Consider the following 16,588-nt stretch of genomic DNA (forward strand, 5'->3'; position numbering starts at 1 on the left):
TTTATCGATTCGATCCTCTTGCAGAGGTGGATATGTTCTGGACTTCCCAATGAGGCATACCTATATAACAAAAAATAAATAAAATTACTATTTATACTAAACCAAAGGTGTTCATGATGCCTATAGCATCTTTACCGTCACTACCCAAAAGACTATTTGCAGATCAGGACTAAAATGGGTTCCTATTTTAAGGCTCTTAAAATGTGAATTTTATGGGATGCAGCAAGGGACAAACAACCTAAATGCTATGGGACAAACAAAGGCAGGAGGAGACTATATGGGAAAAAGCAGATATACAATAAGATTTGTATTCCCACTTCATATGCATACGATTATGTAGCACTATAAAATAATACAGCCCCTTTTACTTCCTGTAGGCCCCTTTTGTGACACTAAGTGGGATGTGACAGACCATGCAGGAGACAGATGAATTATTTTAGCCTTTGTACGGAAAATATTGTCTGGCAGTTATTACTAATCTGTTGTGGCCTGCCTCTCCAACACAAGCATAATGAACAAACATACATGTGTCATAAATAGCTGGCAGCATTTAAAATGTCATTAGAAATTAACCCTCTTCGTTGACGGAATTCTAAGGCAATCTTCTTCCACCCCTGAAGCACATTCCAACCCTACTTCTGTAACAAAATCAAGATATTCTCTGTACTGTGTCTTCTGGCTTCGGCTTCGGTTATATTTTCCATGGAAGATCAAAGAAGGCAACAAGGCAGTACAAAGTAGCAACAAGAATAGGAAGACCTGCAAAAAGGATTATTGTTTACTAAATAATAGTTATAGAAAGCTAATTTATTAAGTGGCTGTATGAAACAGTCAACACACCTTCAGATACAAGCAACAAATAATCATTTTAAATGGAGTGACAGAGCTTCTAGATCAAGCAGTATAAATCCACCTCTACCATCGATATGCTGCCCTCGGAGCCAAAAAAATCTTACCGCATTATAGGTGAAACTGCATTATATTGAACTTGCTTTGAACCACTGGAGTGCGCAGTCCCCCCCCCAAACACAGCTTTACCACGTTATATCCAAATTCGTGATATATCGGGTCACGTTATATCGAGGCAGAGGTGTATGTTCTCCTTCAGTGCTCCTCTGAGTGAAATAGTCACTGGTTATTTTGAGTGTTTGCTCTAGAGATTTATCATCCCAGTTAAATTTAATACTAAAGGACCAAGGCTGAACCAAGGCTTGCAAACTCTTGCTGCTGGATGTATTGAGTGGGACAGTTCAAGGTAGTAAGCACTAGACTTGATAGTAAGTGCTTGCAGGATTAGGACTTAAATCTAAGAATAAAATCTAGTTAGATTTCTCATGCCACAAAAACTGGAGAGATGCTATGCTATTGCAGCTTTCTGTGATGGAGAAATGCTTCTGCACAGGAACCCTATTCTCATAATTCCTAATGGGATACCTACAGAGATAAGTGTTTTGTGAGTAGCAACTGCTCTGTTAAACACCAATCCCATCCAGTCCTGCAATGAGATCACAGACCACCACATCGTTTTACGAACACTGGAAGCAAAAATATACAGTTCTCCCAGTGCGTGCATATCGTAGAGATTAGCAGAAACTTTTTTCCATACCTAGCTGCAATTACAGGTATCCATGGCGTTAGCTCATCTGAATGGTTTCCTATTAGCCAGTCAACATTTGGAAAGAGATAACTGTCATCTGGTCTGATTGCACATTCCTTAAAAAAATAAAATACATTTCGTTCCCAAATATTTTAGAATTATTGTATTTGACACATTGACACAGTGAGGGCAGCAGTATAAACGCTAAAATAGATTTGAGGGGAACAGCAACAGCAAATGTGAACTGCCAGTATTTTTCTGATCTGAACCAAGAGCAAATACTTTTGCCATGCAATGGATGTCTTATTGGTGCAAAGCATAAATAAGACAATAGTAGAAACACATAAAACAAGTCAGACGTAATGCTAGTCAGAGAGGAGGCTATAATAACAAAAACATGCATAAACATAATTATAAAATTATATATATTTGATTGTATCCCTCTCCCATCACTCTTCTTGTGTTACTTGTCCTCTTTGATCACAATCTTGCAATCTGCTTGGGCAGACTCCTTTGTCCACAGAGAGCCCCGGTGACTTCAATTTGCAGGATCAGCATGTGATTCATCAGAATTCAGCTTCTCTAGTCTTCTTCCACTCCCCAAGTCCACCTCAAATGAAATCCGATTTTTCGCCGCTACACCCCTTCTGCTCCTCTCTTCCCCCATGGCTACTCACCCTGGTGTCATCTGTGTACACCCTATCACACCTCTACACAACCGCTATTCTTTTCCCCTTCAACTTTTCACAGAGCTGCCCCCTGGCACACACAAAGTCAGGGGGTTGCTAGGATGTGAGTGGGAGCTGGGGAAAAGGATTCTGAGGTGGGGAGGAGGAGAGCTTTAATTAGGGAGAGTAGGTCTGTGTGGGCATTCAGCACGTCTGCACTGAGGCATCAGCACCTGACACCTTTCTTCCATGTTACTGCCATTGAGAATGTGCAATAACTAATGTTGGAGACACTCCATAAGGTATCCTGAACAAGAGCAGGAACTGTTATTGGTTTAATTTAAAAATTCAAGAGAGTGGCCAATGCCCAAGATGCTGTCAGCGCATGTGAGAAGGAGAAAATTGGAGTTTGTGGCTATTTCACAAGAGGAATCCAAAGACCAAGAAGGAAGAGAGCTACATTTTAAAAAGGAGGTATTTTTTATAATGTTTCTTTATAAAAGTTAGTATATTTTTTCTTAAAATTTCCATGGAAAAATTAACAGTCCTCTGAAGAGTTACTGGGTCAGAGATGGAAACTGAACACAGAAAGATTTTAATCCTTCTTTAAATGAAAATCTCTATACAACCTTAACTCTGGAGTCACTATCAGTGCCTTCATTTTATATACACTGTGTGCGTATGTATGTACACACATTACAGACACACGTGCTGCACGCACACACCTGTTCCTGAAAATGCTCCACGTGAGCTCATCCAAATATACTAAACCAAAATGTTTGGTAAATGCCTTTATGTTCTGATAAACAAATTACCACCCACACTCTATTTTAATTTTGATTGTTCGTTTTTGAAACAGTATGGATTAGCAGTGCTGTATTCTGCATTTAAATAATTATCCATAATCAGATTTTTATTCATCATGTCTGACAGCAGATTGGTGCTGCGATACTCCACCTGTTACATTCATGAATAATTTTAGTATTGGCACTGCATGCCACAGATTGCAATATTCATACTACAAGTTGTGCTTTAAAAAAAATCAAGCTAAATTAAATAACCTCTGAGGGTAACACAAAGATGCTATGAACAGGTGGTTTCTTCTTTTACAAACCCCGTAATTTAAAATTCCCTTAGCCACAAATGCATGTGATGAAATAAGGTTTTGCAATCTTCTCCTCCACCAAACAATTTTAATAAGGCATTTATTTCAAATGTTTATATATAATTGCCATAGCTTATGTTCATATTTGTAACCATTTTATCTTCATTTAACCAAGACTGTAACATAATTACTTGCACATTTAAAAAAAAACCTACAAGATTAATAAAAATGAAAGGACAAAAGGAAAGGATACTTTTCCTTCTTGTCCCCTCACTATACAATTAAGGGTCCAATGCTGCAAAGCACTGTGTTGAGTTCTCTCAGCTCCTAAAAAAGCTCATGAGAGTTCAGGATGCTCTGCACTGCAGAAGATGGTGCCCTTATGGCCTGACCCTGAGCCCAAAAAAGTGAATGGGAAAAAACATCCAATGACTTCCATGGGGCAGGGCCTAAATGAATTAATATGTAACAGGAGAGAACAGAACATGACTAATTAGTTCAGAAGTGACTAGATGTAATATATGGGAGTTGAAATAGTACATTGTCTTGCGCGCTAGACTTTTACTTCCCAAACCCTTGGCTTAAATTCCGGCTCCGGATTGCATAGAAAAACACCTGTGAGAGTCACATTCAGTCTCTATTTGTCCACACTTGAGAGCCACTAGACAGTTTGATACAACTGGCGGTCTCTGTACTCAAGGATGGGGACTGGAAAAGCAGGGATGATGCATGCCAGCACTGAAGTGAATTAGCAGAGTTGCGTGTAATAAATTAGCACCTTGATCTTCAATGACTTGTATAAACTCTGCTGGCCTGATTGAAGCTAATATCAACCCTTGACACTGAAATTCCTGTTTTTTTAAACTGTGTGGGGAAAAGTTATACTGAACTATTGACATATGTTAATCAACAGCCTCAACTAGAACACAACTGTATAGAGAGTTTGGTTTTTTTAAGCAGCTGAATCTAGGGAAACCTTAAAGTACTTTTGAGAGAGTGGAAACAGGGAAAGTCAATTTCAGGAGTTTAGTGAAAAGAAAACAAGGAAACTTAGGAACAAGGCAACTGTCAATCAACATGAAGATTTGACATACAGAAGACTATGCACGGTTGGATTGAAAGTGAATGTTCCTGTGTTCTAGTTGTTTCTTTTCTCATAAAAATGCTAATGTGGAATTTGAAAGATAATCCCTTTCAGACCCATTTTCCTGTCCAGCTTGCTGCAGGCTATTACTGTGATGGCTTATTATAAAATAAGTATAGCAGATGATTGTTCCTTTTAAGACTGAACAATAATGCTGCTCCAAAATGGCACACAGCACTGCAAGAGGATTGTGGCTGGAAACATTTCCACAGTGATTCTATTATGAATGTCTCAAGAATAAGCCAAAAGCTTTTGAATTCCGATTTCCTTGAGGATAGCTGCACCACCACTATATAAGCTCTGATCTTTCAAGATCAAAGATTGTATTTATTTTGTGTGTGTGGTGGTGAAGTTACCTATGCTGGTTCTTATAACTGACCACTGGAGGGAAATAGAGCATATGCATGGATACAGTATGAAACAGCCATCCTAACCCCAAACTTCCTTGCCAACAACCTACAAACCTGACTATGTTGAACCATCACACTGCAGCTGACAGAACAATACTCGTATATTCATGCTAAATTAAATAATTTAAAGCAATGAATGATGAATAAATAAAAATAAAAAGTTACTGTAGGTCTGATTTTTACAATACCTCTAAATGTGTTTGTGGTCCATACATGTTCCATATTTTTCTTTTTCTGACATCAATTCCCCTACCTGGGTACTGAAATATTTGGATTAATAATTGGTTAAAAAATAAAACATAGTATCTTGTATTTATAAGCACGTCTTTCATCCCAAAACTTCATACACACTTGCCCCAAATCAAGATACAAACTAAATACAGGGATAACTTGATCCACACTGTCATGCAGTCACCTCTGTGAAACACAGCAGGACTGCGCAACAGGTGGGGTTAGAACCAGAATATCATATCAAATGGAAAGAGCAGGGGAAACGTAGGTAGTCTGAATATAATTACCCAATTTGGAACTGGACCTGGACATGATGGTTGACGCCTGTTTGGGAAATGTCCTTGTTCTCTGTCTGAGCATAAATAGTCAGACTCTTGGATAGCCATTTCATCTCTGACTCATCCATTGAATCATTCCCAAACACCACTTCCTACAGCACAAAACTGTTCCTTTGCCATCCAAGTACTGACTCTGACCAAACTTGTTTAGCATGTATCTGACAGGATCTCACCATGAGGTGCTATGGCTGCATGCTAAGCTAAGAAACAAGGAATAAATTACCAACTTGACTTTCAGTTTGAAAGTCCCATGTTACACCTGATCAATGAAATAAACATTTTCATGAAATTTAAAAATGTTTTTCATGAAATGCCGAAAGTCCTATAAATATTTTTAACAACCATTAACTTCCTTTTTGAATATTTCTTAAAAACGATGAAGAAAATGTGCTGAGATGAAACAGCCAGACACTGAAATTCATGGGATTTTGTTGTATCACACAGAACTCTTCTTTCAAATTTTTGTCTGCATCAAACATTTGATAAAAAAATCAGCCTCAAGGACCTACACTTTGTTATGCTCCATGCACACAAGCACCATGTACTGCCAGTCTTTTTCACAATTAATTACATGACCATTTGTAGTGATACGGAAAAATATCTTGTAGTTTTGCGGAATTGTTGGACTTTGACTTCAATACTAACTTCCCTTCTTCTGAGATACAAATTACCGTAGCAAAATTAAATCCAGAGCATGGGTTCTCTGGCTCATTTAATCTTCTGACTACCAGTAAATGTCAGCTGTTATATACTTCCTGCTGGGTTAAATGGCAGGGTAACAAGGCCAGCTGCCAAGGAAATCAGCTTAATTACTACTGTTAAGGAATAAATCCTGCAGTGAATTAGTTAGTTTTCTTTCCAAGGATCAAGTTGGTGTGGAGAGCTGTCAGTCCAGAAGTGTTCCCCCTGAATCCAAAAAGGCAGTACAGGCAACAACTAAACCTACAGACTGTGCCATAAAGTACAGTTTCTGATATGTTTAGTACACATTATACCTAGTTTCCTTTTTTGATGCAGTCAAACAAACTCCATTTTAAAGCCCCAGTCCACTGTGGCTTTGATAATTAACAGATTACAAAAAAGATTTCATTTCGGGATCCTGAAGTTTTTGTTGATTTTAAGTTATTTTTCATCTTTTTATACCCATAGCATGATAAGGCTGCATAATTACATTTTGTTTCTTTTCCTATATATTAGACTTGAGAAGGAAACAAGTTAATTTAACGGAGAACCACTTATACCAACAAAAAGCTTTTAATCAGTTCTTTTTTCCCCCTGGTTTTGCAGAGATTCAAAACCATGCTTTAGTGACATTAATGAAGTGCATTACAGCTATCAAACATGCCAGATAAAGGAAAAGAGAGAATGAGAATAATAAACACCTCCACTTTTTAAAAAAATGATTATTTTTACCCCTTCATTGCTCAAAATATGAACCAGCAGACCATTTCCGCATCCGAGGTCTACAAAAGACTGTTTCTTAGACAACCCTTTTTCTGCTCTCTCTTCTTCCCAAAGGATCTAAGCAAAGACAAAAATTAAAACAAGTTTTAATCTCTCAGAGCATTTTCTCAATGACTAAAATATTTGTGGCCCATTCCTGCAACTCTTATTCACATGAGTAGAGATATGGACTTCAATGGTTCTTCTCCTGTGAGTAAGGACTACTCACATAAATAAGGGTTTGCAAGTGGGAGCGCATGATACATTTTCAAGAAAAAAGTTTAAATGAGAGGTTGCATAAGCTAACAATAAAAGTTAATGCCCAGGTGCACTGATGGAGTGGAAGAATGGTTTTAAGTGATTAAGGTACTAGCACTAGATCTGGGTTTAATGCCCTGCTCATCCACTGACTTCCTATGTAATGTTGGACAAGTCACTTAGTGCTTCATTTCCCCATCTGTAAAATGCGGATAACAGCACGTGCCTACCTCACAGGGCTGTTGCGAGCATAAATACATTAAAGACTGTGAGGCGCTGAGATACTATGGCCAGGAGGCCGATGTAAATACTTCAGACAGAAATAACACAATTGTAGGATCACACAACAGGTGATCAGGAATCTTGATTTGTGCCACATAAATCAACAAAAATGGCCATCTTCCAACCCTTCAGCTAGTCCATCTACCATTTTGCCTCCCTTTTCCACAAGGGTATTTTTTGTGTGTCTTTCCCGATGCCCTTCAAAGCATGCGATGGGAAGTAGTGAAAGCAGATAATTTATGATTCAGAAGCAATCTGCCCTACTGATTCATTTTGCCCACAGATGCGAGGCAAAAAAGTCTGAATGATAATATTACTACTTAGACGTTACTTTAGTGCTTTTCCCCATAGATTTCTAAGATGCTACCTTTCATGAATGTGGAGACCAAGGTATAAGCAGGCAAAATAACTTGGTCACAGTCACACAGCAGTCCAATGGCAGTGCTGGGGGTAAAATCCAGTGATTCCCAAACGGTGCCTTACCCACTGGGCCATGCTGCCTTCACTGGAGGACTACCTTGACAGGGGAATTCTGTGCATCTTCTAAGTTGTGTGGTTGAGGAGAGTGGCTACCATGAGGTACTCACAAGTCCTATGCTAATGGAGTGATGCACAGCTTAGGAGAGAGAATGGGAAATCTCTTCCCCTCTAAGTCTTTACCTCAGGGTTCAGCAACCTTTCAGAAGTGGTGTGCCAAGTCTTTAATTATTCACTCTGATTTAAGGTTTCGCATGCCAGTAATACATTTTAATGTTTTTAGAAGGTCTCTTTCTGTAAGTCTATAGTACATAACTAAACTGTTGTTGTATGTAAAGTAAATAAGGTTTTTAAAATGTTTAAGAAGCTTCACTTAAAACTAAATTAAAATGCAGAGCCCTCTGGACTGGTGGCCAGGACCCCGGCAGTGTGAGTGCCACTGAAAATCAGCTTGCATGCCACCTTCGGCACGCATGCCATAGGTTGCCTACCCCTGCTCTACCTACTTTCCTTAACATAAGCCACACTTTGACTTGTTCTGTCCCTCATGCAACCGCACATCTCTGCCAACCGTGCAGTCTGCTGGGCAGCTCCTAAGCCTCACAGAAGTGGAATCCTGCCACAATGCAAATAGATCATATGCACTGATTGTATATTTTCACACAGTGGGGACATTGCTAGGATTATTTGATAACATCAAATGAAAAATGTCGAACGAGTTCCTAGTCTACTAGCATTGCTGCAGGATACTGAGTTTGCGGCAGCACTCGGTGCAGCTCAGCTACGTAAGTCAGGGCTGGCCTTGTCCCATAACACAGGTCTTTATTTGCCATAAAGCACACAGGATCTTACTTAGAAAGCACTTTTCATTGGATGATCTCAGAGCAATTAATTTATAAATATAAATGACTTCTTGTCTAATGCCTTAAGGATAAATGTTTCTTTTTGGGCCAATGTAGTAATGACATGTCCCGCCCCAATTCGCTTAACTACCTAAATGAGATATAACAGGACTAGGGATGATAAAAGTGGCTCAAGGAGGACAAGGGTTACAAGGAGAGTGACAGATCAGGAGAGCGAAGCAAGTGGTGAAGGAGGAGAGCAAGGTCATGTGGCAAACAAGGTTAGGGAGGCTCTTCCAGTCACAGGGGTGGGGGTGAGGGTGGGGAGGAAGAATAGCAGAACAAAGAAATAAAGATTCTCACGGGAGAAAGAGAGAAAGGTCACGATCTTGCAAAGCACCTTGTGCTTCCCATGAAGTTCTGAGCACCCTCCATATTCACATCTAAGCCAACAGAAGTTGAGAGTACTCAGCACCACCCAGGATCGGACCTCAAGGGACCATTAACATGAGATGTGCCTATACTTTGCAAGCTTAAGTAGGAACTGAATGGTTAAAGCTGGAGAGAAGCAATAGGTAAGTATTAATACCTTTCCTGGTCATTCCCAGTAGATGGTACAGAACGGCTGGTAACCATCTTCATCATAGCCACTGGGGGCTGAGCTCCATCAGCCCCCTCCCTTTCTGGTGCAAAGAAAAGATTCTGTTCTGCCTGGACTATCATAGCAGTGGGATGCTGGGTTCCTCTCCCCCGCATCGCTTAGTGTCCTGCCTGGACTGTCATAGCACGGGGAGGCTGCCTCCCCCTCATTTTATCTCACTAACAAGTCACTGTTTCTTATTCCTGCATTCTTTATAACGTCATGACACAAATGGGGGGGGACACTGCCACGGTAGCCCAGGAAGGTTGGGGGAGGAGGGAAGCAACGGGTGGGGTTGTTGCAGGGGCACCCTCCGTGAATGGCATGTAGCTCATCATTTCTGCGGGATCTGACATGGAGCAGCTGTGCTCTCATACACTGCTTCTCTAGTACACTTGCCCCAAATTCTAGGCAGGACTGACTCTATTTTTAGAAACCATAAAGGAGGGATTGACTCAGGGAGTCATTCCCAGTTTTGCTTTTGCGCCCCTGGCCGACCTCAGCCAGAGGCACCCATGATAGCAGCAAACAGCACAGAAGGACAGATAACCGTCATTTCATTGCCAAATTACATTGGCAGCAGACGGTACAGAACAACTGGTAACCATCTCTGCTATCATGCAAAAGCAAATGAATGCTGCTGTGTAGCGCTGGAGTATCGCCTCTGTCCGTGGCATCCAGTACACATATGGTGACTGTAAAAAAAAAAAAAAAGCTGAACGGGCTCCATGGTTGCCATGCTATGGCGTCTGCCAGGACAATCCAGGGAAAAAGGGTGCGAAATGATTGTCTGCCGTTGCTTTCCCGGAGGAAGGAATGACTGACGACATTTACCCAGAACCACCCACGACAATGATTTTTGCCCCATCAGCCACTGGGCTCTCAACCCAGAATTCCAAGGGGCGGGGGAGACTGCAGGAACTATGGGATAGCTACGGAATAGCTACCCACAGTGCAACGCTCTGGAAATCGACTCTAGCCTCAGACCATGGACGTACACCGCCAAATTAATGTGCTTAGTGTGGCCTCATGCACTCGACTTTATACAATCTGTTTTATAAAACCAGTTTATGTAAAATCGGAATTATCCCGTAGTGTAGACGTACCCTGATTAAGAGAGACAGTTTGTCTGGTACTTAGTCATAGAATAGGCGCCTATAACAAAATCCATGTCCTGTATTCAACAAACAATTATCAGAAGAATTGCCTGTGCAGCTGGGACTAGAATCGTGATCCTTTGACTCAATCAACTCAGGCCTCTTACACTTGAGCTAAAAGAGTTATTTTGTAGCTGTCCATCAAGTAAAGAGCAGCATCACATGCAGATGCACAAATCCAATGTATTATGCAGAGTCTAGAATCTTAGTTTCCAGCTCTGCCACTGGTTCTCTGTGTGACCACCTTTAAAACTCATTCCTATTTTTACCCAGGCGCCCCTGAGGTCAGCCAGGGATATTCAGCAGTTATCAAGCATGTACCGTCTGCCACCAGGGAGAGGAGAGGAGAGGATACTGCTCTTCACTGCTGCAGCATCGCGTCTACCAGCAGCATTCAGTAGACATAGGGTGACATTGAAAGAAGTCAAGAAACGATTTCTTTCCCTTTTCTTTCACGTTGGGGGGGGGGAGAGTAAATTGACGAGCTATTCCCTGAACCACACCGAACAATGTGTTTGAACCTACAGGAATTGGGAGCTCAGCCAAGAATGCAAATATGCAAATACTTTTCGGAAACTGCTGGGGACTGTGGGATAGCTGGAGTCCTCAGTAACCCCTCCCTCCCTCCATGAGCATCCATTTGAGTCTCTGGCTTCCCGTTACGCTTGTCACGCAGCACTGTGTAGCCTGGAGATTTTTTTTCCAAACGCTTTGGCATTTCATCTTCTGTAACGGAATTCTGATAGAACAGATTTGTTTCCCCATACAGCGATCAGATCCAGTATCTCCCGTATGGTCCATGCTAGAGCTCTTTTTGGATTTGGGACTGCATTGCCACCTGTGCTGATCAGAGCTCCACGCTGGCCAAACAGGAAATGAAAATCAAAATTTCGCGGGGCTTTTCCTGTTTATCAGGCCACTGCATCCGAGTTGAGATTGCTGTCAAGAGCGGTCACAGTGGTGCATTGTGGGATACCGCCCGGAGGCCAATACCGTCGATTTGCGGCCACACTAACCCTAATCCGATATGGTAATACCGATTTTAGCGCTACTCCTCTCGTCGGGGAGGAGTACAGAAACCGATTTAAATAGCCCTTTATATCTATATAAAGGGCCTCATAGTGTGGATGGGTACAGCGTTAAATCAGTTTAACGCTGCTAAAATCGGTTTAAACGCGTAGCATAGACCAGGCCTCAGATGTTACAACAGGCACAATCAACTGAGTAGGACTGTTTTTGCTTAGAAGAAACAAAAATATCAGGAACCCTTTGAACACAGAATTGATGTCTGTGCCTTTGATTGTTGCTTAATCGTTAGTTTCATGGATATTCACTTCATTCCCTCCCACAAGTTGTGATTTTGGTGCATTCCATCAAAATACCAGCTTGTGTTTACATTTTCCACTTTACAGATCATGATATTAAGCATGTTGGCAGTGCAGCACAGTTCCTGTGAGGTGCCAATCATCTCCTACACAGATCTAACCCCTCCCATGTGCATCAATCCATTTCACAACACGTACCAAATGTGCCTAGAGAGCATGTCAACTCAATGTGACCCCAGAGCAAAAAGTTCTATGAGTTTCCCTTCAGTTTGGTTGCCAGTGGAAGGCAAAGTCCATGAAAAGAGATAAAGGTTGACAATATCCTTTTAAAAACATCTCTTTAACCTATTTACAAATGGCTCAGTAGTGTATACCATAATTCTGATATTTTAAAATTCTGCAAGAAGGATGGATAGATATATTGCTTAATAATAAGTTAATGAGTAGCAGTGACATTTTGCATCCTTTTGTTCACCCCTTTTACGAGACTATGATAAATTTTGTACAAAGTATGCTTTGTAAGGTATCATTTGAAAACTCATAATTTGCTGATCATTATTGTCCCAGTAAAATATATGTGGCAACACTGTAAAGTTATAAGATTCTACTGTATGACATTACTGAAATATGTTCCAAGTTTAGAAAAGCAGACACAAATCAATTCCTCGGAAACAAAAGGCAAACCGACAACTCGCCCAGATGACAACAAAATGGACTATCAATCATCTGGTTATGTGGGCATTCTTTGGCATGAAATAGGGCATGAGTGAGAAATTTACATGTTGGCAAAGGAACATTTGCTGACATCCTAGATTTTGTGTCCTGACCCTCAGCTGGAAGTGATTTTCAAAGGGAAAAGAGAACTCTAAGAAAGGGGAATAACTGCCCCAAAATTATTCCTCCCTCTCTCTCTGTCCACAGCAGTCACAATACTTGAAGAAAAGAAACAGCTCTGAACTGGGGAAGGGATCCTGGCTGAAAGGATTCCAGCCAGCAAGACTGCTAAAGCATGTGCTGAGAGAGACCTTTTGCTTTGTATTCACTTAGCTTGTTAAGCTAGGTATTATTGCATTTTACCTTGCTTCTTTGTAACCCTAATTCTGACTTTTATGTCTCATTACTTGTAATCATTTAAAATCTTTCTTTCTGTAATTAATAAACTTGTTTCATTGTTTTATCCATAACAGTGTTTTTTAATTGAAATGTTTGGGAGACTCCATTTGAGATAACAAGATTTGTGAATATCATTTTCTATTAATAAAATGATGGACTTTCTATGAGCTTATATTGTCCAGAAGGAAAGATCTGGGCAGTAAAACATGCACATTTCTGGGGACAAGTTTGGGACTAGGAATTTGCTGGTGTTGCTCTGCAGTATAATTTAGGAGTGGCTGGCTATAGCCACTATACAGCTAGGAATAATTTGCATGCTGGAAGCTGTCTGTGAGCAGACCAGGAGTGGTTGCTCTCACAGCAAACCAGTGTAAAAGGCACCCCAGGTTGAAGAATTGAGGCGACACAACTGTACACAGTCCAAATTGTACCCTGGGTAATGTCACAGTAGCTTTTGTAACCAATAACTGAATCATTTTAACAATTGATATTAAAAGAATTACTGTCACTTCATAGGACATACATTATCTCAAGGAACACAACAGGTTAAGCTTACAGCCACTGTCAAAAAGTATTTTAAAAATAAAAAACAAAAAATTCTTAGAGAATATTCCGCAAAATGTGATGATCTTACCCCCAAAGAATGTGACTGTATTCCCCTAATATTGGTATCCATCTACAAATGTTATCTTTGAAAATAAAATTGTAAGCAATAGTATTGCATTATAAAGCACTGTCCATAGGGGAGTATCTTCACTAATATTTTATTTTACAGATGAAGTTGAATCACAGAGGTTATGACTGAGATTTTCAGAGCAGTCTAGGGCATTTAGACTCTCTCAGAAAATGTTAAAATGCCTCAGTGATTTAGGAGCCTAAATAATTTAAGGCTAGATTTTCAAACGTATTTAGGTGCTTAAAGATCCAGATAAATCCAAGAAGGCACCAAATTTACATTTTTAGATGCCTAAATACCTTTGAAAATGTGGCCCTGAATTTCTTTTGAAAATGGGACTTACAGGTGAAATTTTCAAAAGCACCTATATCTTCTCCTAGACTGCTTTGGAAATCTCATCTGAAGTAATTCACATCAGATTAGATAGGAAGTCAGCGTCAGAACTGGGAATACAATCCAGGCCTGGTCTACACTATGGGTTTATACCGAATTTAGCAGCGTTAAACCGAATTAACCTTGCACCTGTCCACACAACGAAGCCCTTTATATCTATATAAAGGGCTCTTAATATCGATATCTATACTCCACCCCGACGAGGGGAGTAGCACTCAAATCGGTATTGCCATTTTGGAATAGGGTTAGTGTGGCTGCAATTCAACGGTATTGGCCTCTGGGAGCTATCCCATAGTGCACCATTGTGACAGCTCTGGACAGCAATCTGGAGTCGGATGCACTGGCCAGGTAGACAGGAAAAGTCCTGCGAACTTTCGTATTTCATTTCCTGTTTGCCCAGCGTGGAGCGCTGATCAGCATGGACCGTACGGGAGATACTGGATCTGATTGTTTCCTGGAGAGACAAATTTGTTCTATCAGAGCTCCGTTCCAGAACACAAAATGCCAAAGCATTTGAAAAAATCTCCAGACAGAGGCCACAGCAGGGACTCACACAGTATTGTGTGACAAGCATAACGGAAAGCCAAAGAATCAAATGGACGCTCATGGAGGGAGGGAGGGGGGGACTGAGGACTCCAGCTATCCCACAGTCCCCGAAAAGCATTTCCATTCTTGGCTGAGCTCCTAATGCCTGAAGGGTCAAAAACATTGTCCTGGGTGGTTCAGGGTATATGTCGTCAATTTACACCCCCCTCTCCTCCCCGCCCGTGAAAAAAGGAAAAAAATCATTTCTCGCCTTTTTTTCAATGTCACCGTATGTCTACTGCATGCTGCTGGTAGACACGGCGCTGCAGCACTAAACAGCAGCATCCCCTCCCCTTCCTTTCCCGATGGCAGACGGTACAAAATGGTGGAAAACCGTCATCATCCCGTGAGTGCTCCTGGCTGGCCTCGGTGAGGTCGGCTGGGGGCGCCTGGGCAACAGTGGGAATGACTCCTGGTCATTCCCGGCAGACAGTGCAAAAGGACTGAAAACCGTCCTCATCATAGCAACTGGGGGCTGAGCTCCTCGCCCCCCTCCCCTCATATCTAATGAAGATTCTGTACTGCCAGGACTATCATAGCAGCGGGAGGCTGCCTTCCCCTCATTTTATCTCACTAAAAAGTTAGTGTTTCTTATTCCTGCATTCTTTATTACTTCATCACACAAATGGGGGGACACTGCCACGGTAGCCCAGGAGGGGTGTGGGAGGAGGGAAGCAACGGGTGGGGTTGCTGCAGGGGCACCCCCTAGAATGGCATGCAGCTCATCATTTCTGCGGGATATCTGGGGCTCTGACCCGGAGAGGCTGTGCTCTCTGGTTCTCTAGTAGACTAGCCCCATATTCTAGGCAGGACTGACTATTTTTAGACAAAACATAAAGAAGGGAATGATCCAGGGAGTCATTCCCATTTTTGTCCATGCGCCCCCGGTCGACCTCAGCGAGGCCAGCCAGAAGCACCCATCACAGCAGCAGATGGTACAAAAGGATTGATAACTGTCATCGCCACTTCTAATTGCAGACGGTGATATAGGGCTAGTACCGTCTCTGCTACCTTGCAAAGGCAAATTAATGCTGCTGTGTAGCGCTGCAGTACCACGTCACTGTCATATGGTAACAGTGACAAAAGGCAAAAACAGGCTCCATGGTTGCCGTGCTATGGCGTCTGCCAGGGCAATCCAGAGAAAAGGGCGCGAATGAGCCTCTGCCGTTGCTTTCATGGAGGAAGGATTGAGTGACGACATTTACCCAGAATCACCCCGACAACTGTTTGGCCCCATCATGCATTCGGATCTCAACCCAGAATTCCAATGGGCGGGGGGAGACTGTGGGAACTATGAGATAGCTACCCACAGTGCAATGCTCCGAAAATCGATGCTAGCCTCGATACATGGACGCATACCGCCGAATTAATGTGCTTAGTGTGGCCGCGGGCACTTGACTTTATACAATCTGTTTTAAAAAACGGTTTCTGTAAAATCAGAATAATCCCGTAGTGTAGACATACACTAGATTTCTACTCTCAAGTCTGCTGCTCTAATTACTATTCCATTTTTGCTACCCCAGATCTTCTAATCTAGTCTTTTCTAAAATCCTGCGAGTCTATTTAATTCAATGATCTCCTGCAACAGGGATAGTGCTGACCACACACTTTACAAAACATTATTTGTATTTGCTCTACATTTAGTTGCTATTAATGTTGTCCAGTGTCTCCTTTTTTGTATTCTAGAATAGAATAATAGAGAGACTAACCAGTTTTCACTACACTGTTGATCATATTAAGTACCCTCTAAGCCTTTTCCTTTCCACGATACATAATCATAGCTTTCATAACCACTCATCATATTTAAAACCCTCAGCTCCACTGCCATTTTCTGGATTCTTTCAATCTCAGTTTGCAATAAGCAAAAGCCACTTTCTAGGTTCATTTAACATTATGTCTGAGAG

At 41.4% G+C, this 16,588-nt stretch overlaps 1 protein-coding gene across 1 annotated transcript in view; it reads right to left on the minus strand.

Moving 5' to 3' along the window:
* TRMT44 (tRNA methyltransferase 44 homolog) overlaps positions 1-16,588 on the minus strand; it is a 35,265-nt gene that overhangs the window by 6,324 nt on the left and 12,353 nt on the right. The window contains 6 exon segments of the mRNA XM_030563375.1: positions 3-60; positions 574-714; positions 717-759; positions 1,607-1,713; positions 5,113-5,184; positions 6,907-7,014. Of these exon segments, the coding sequence (XP_030419235.1) occupies positions 3-60; positions 574-714; positions 717-759; positions 1,607-1,713; positions 5,113-5,184; positions 6,907-7,014 (529 nt within the window).

Source organism: Gopherus evgoodei, chromosome 5, assembly GCF_007399415.2.
Source record: "Gopherus evgoodei ecotype Sinaloan lineage chromosome 5, rGopEvg1_v1.p, whole genome shotgun sequence".
Classification (NCBI taxonomy): Eukaryota; Metazoa; Chordata; order Testudines; family Testudinidae; genus Gopherus; species Gopherus evgoodei.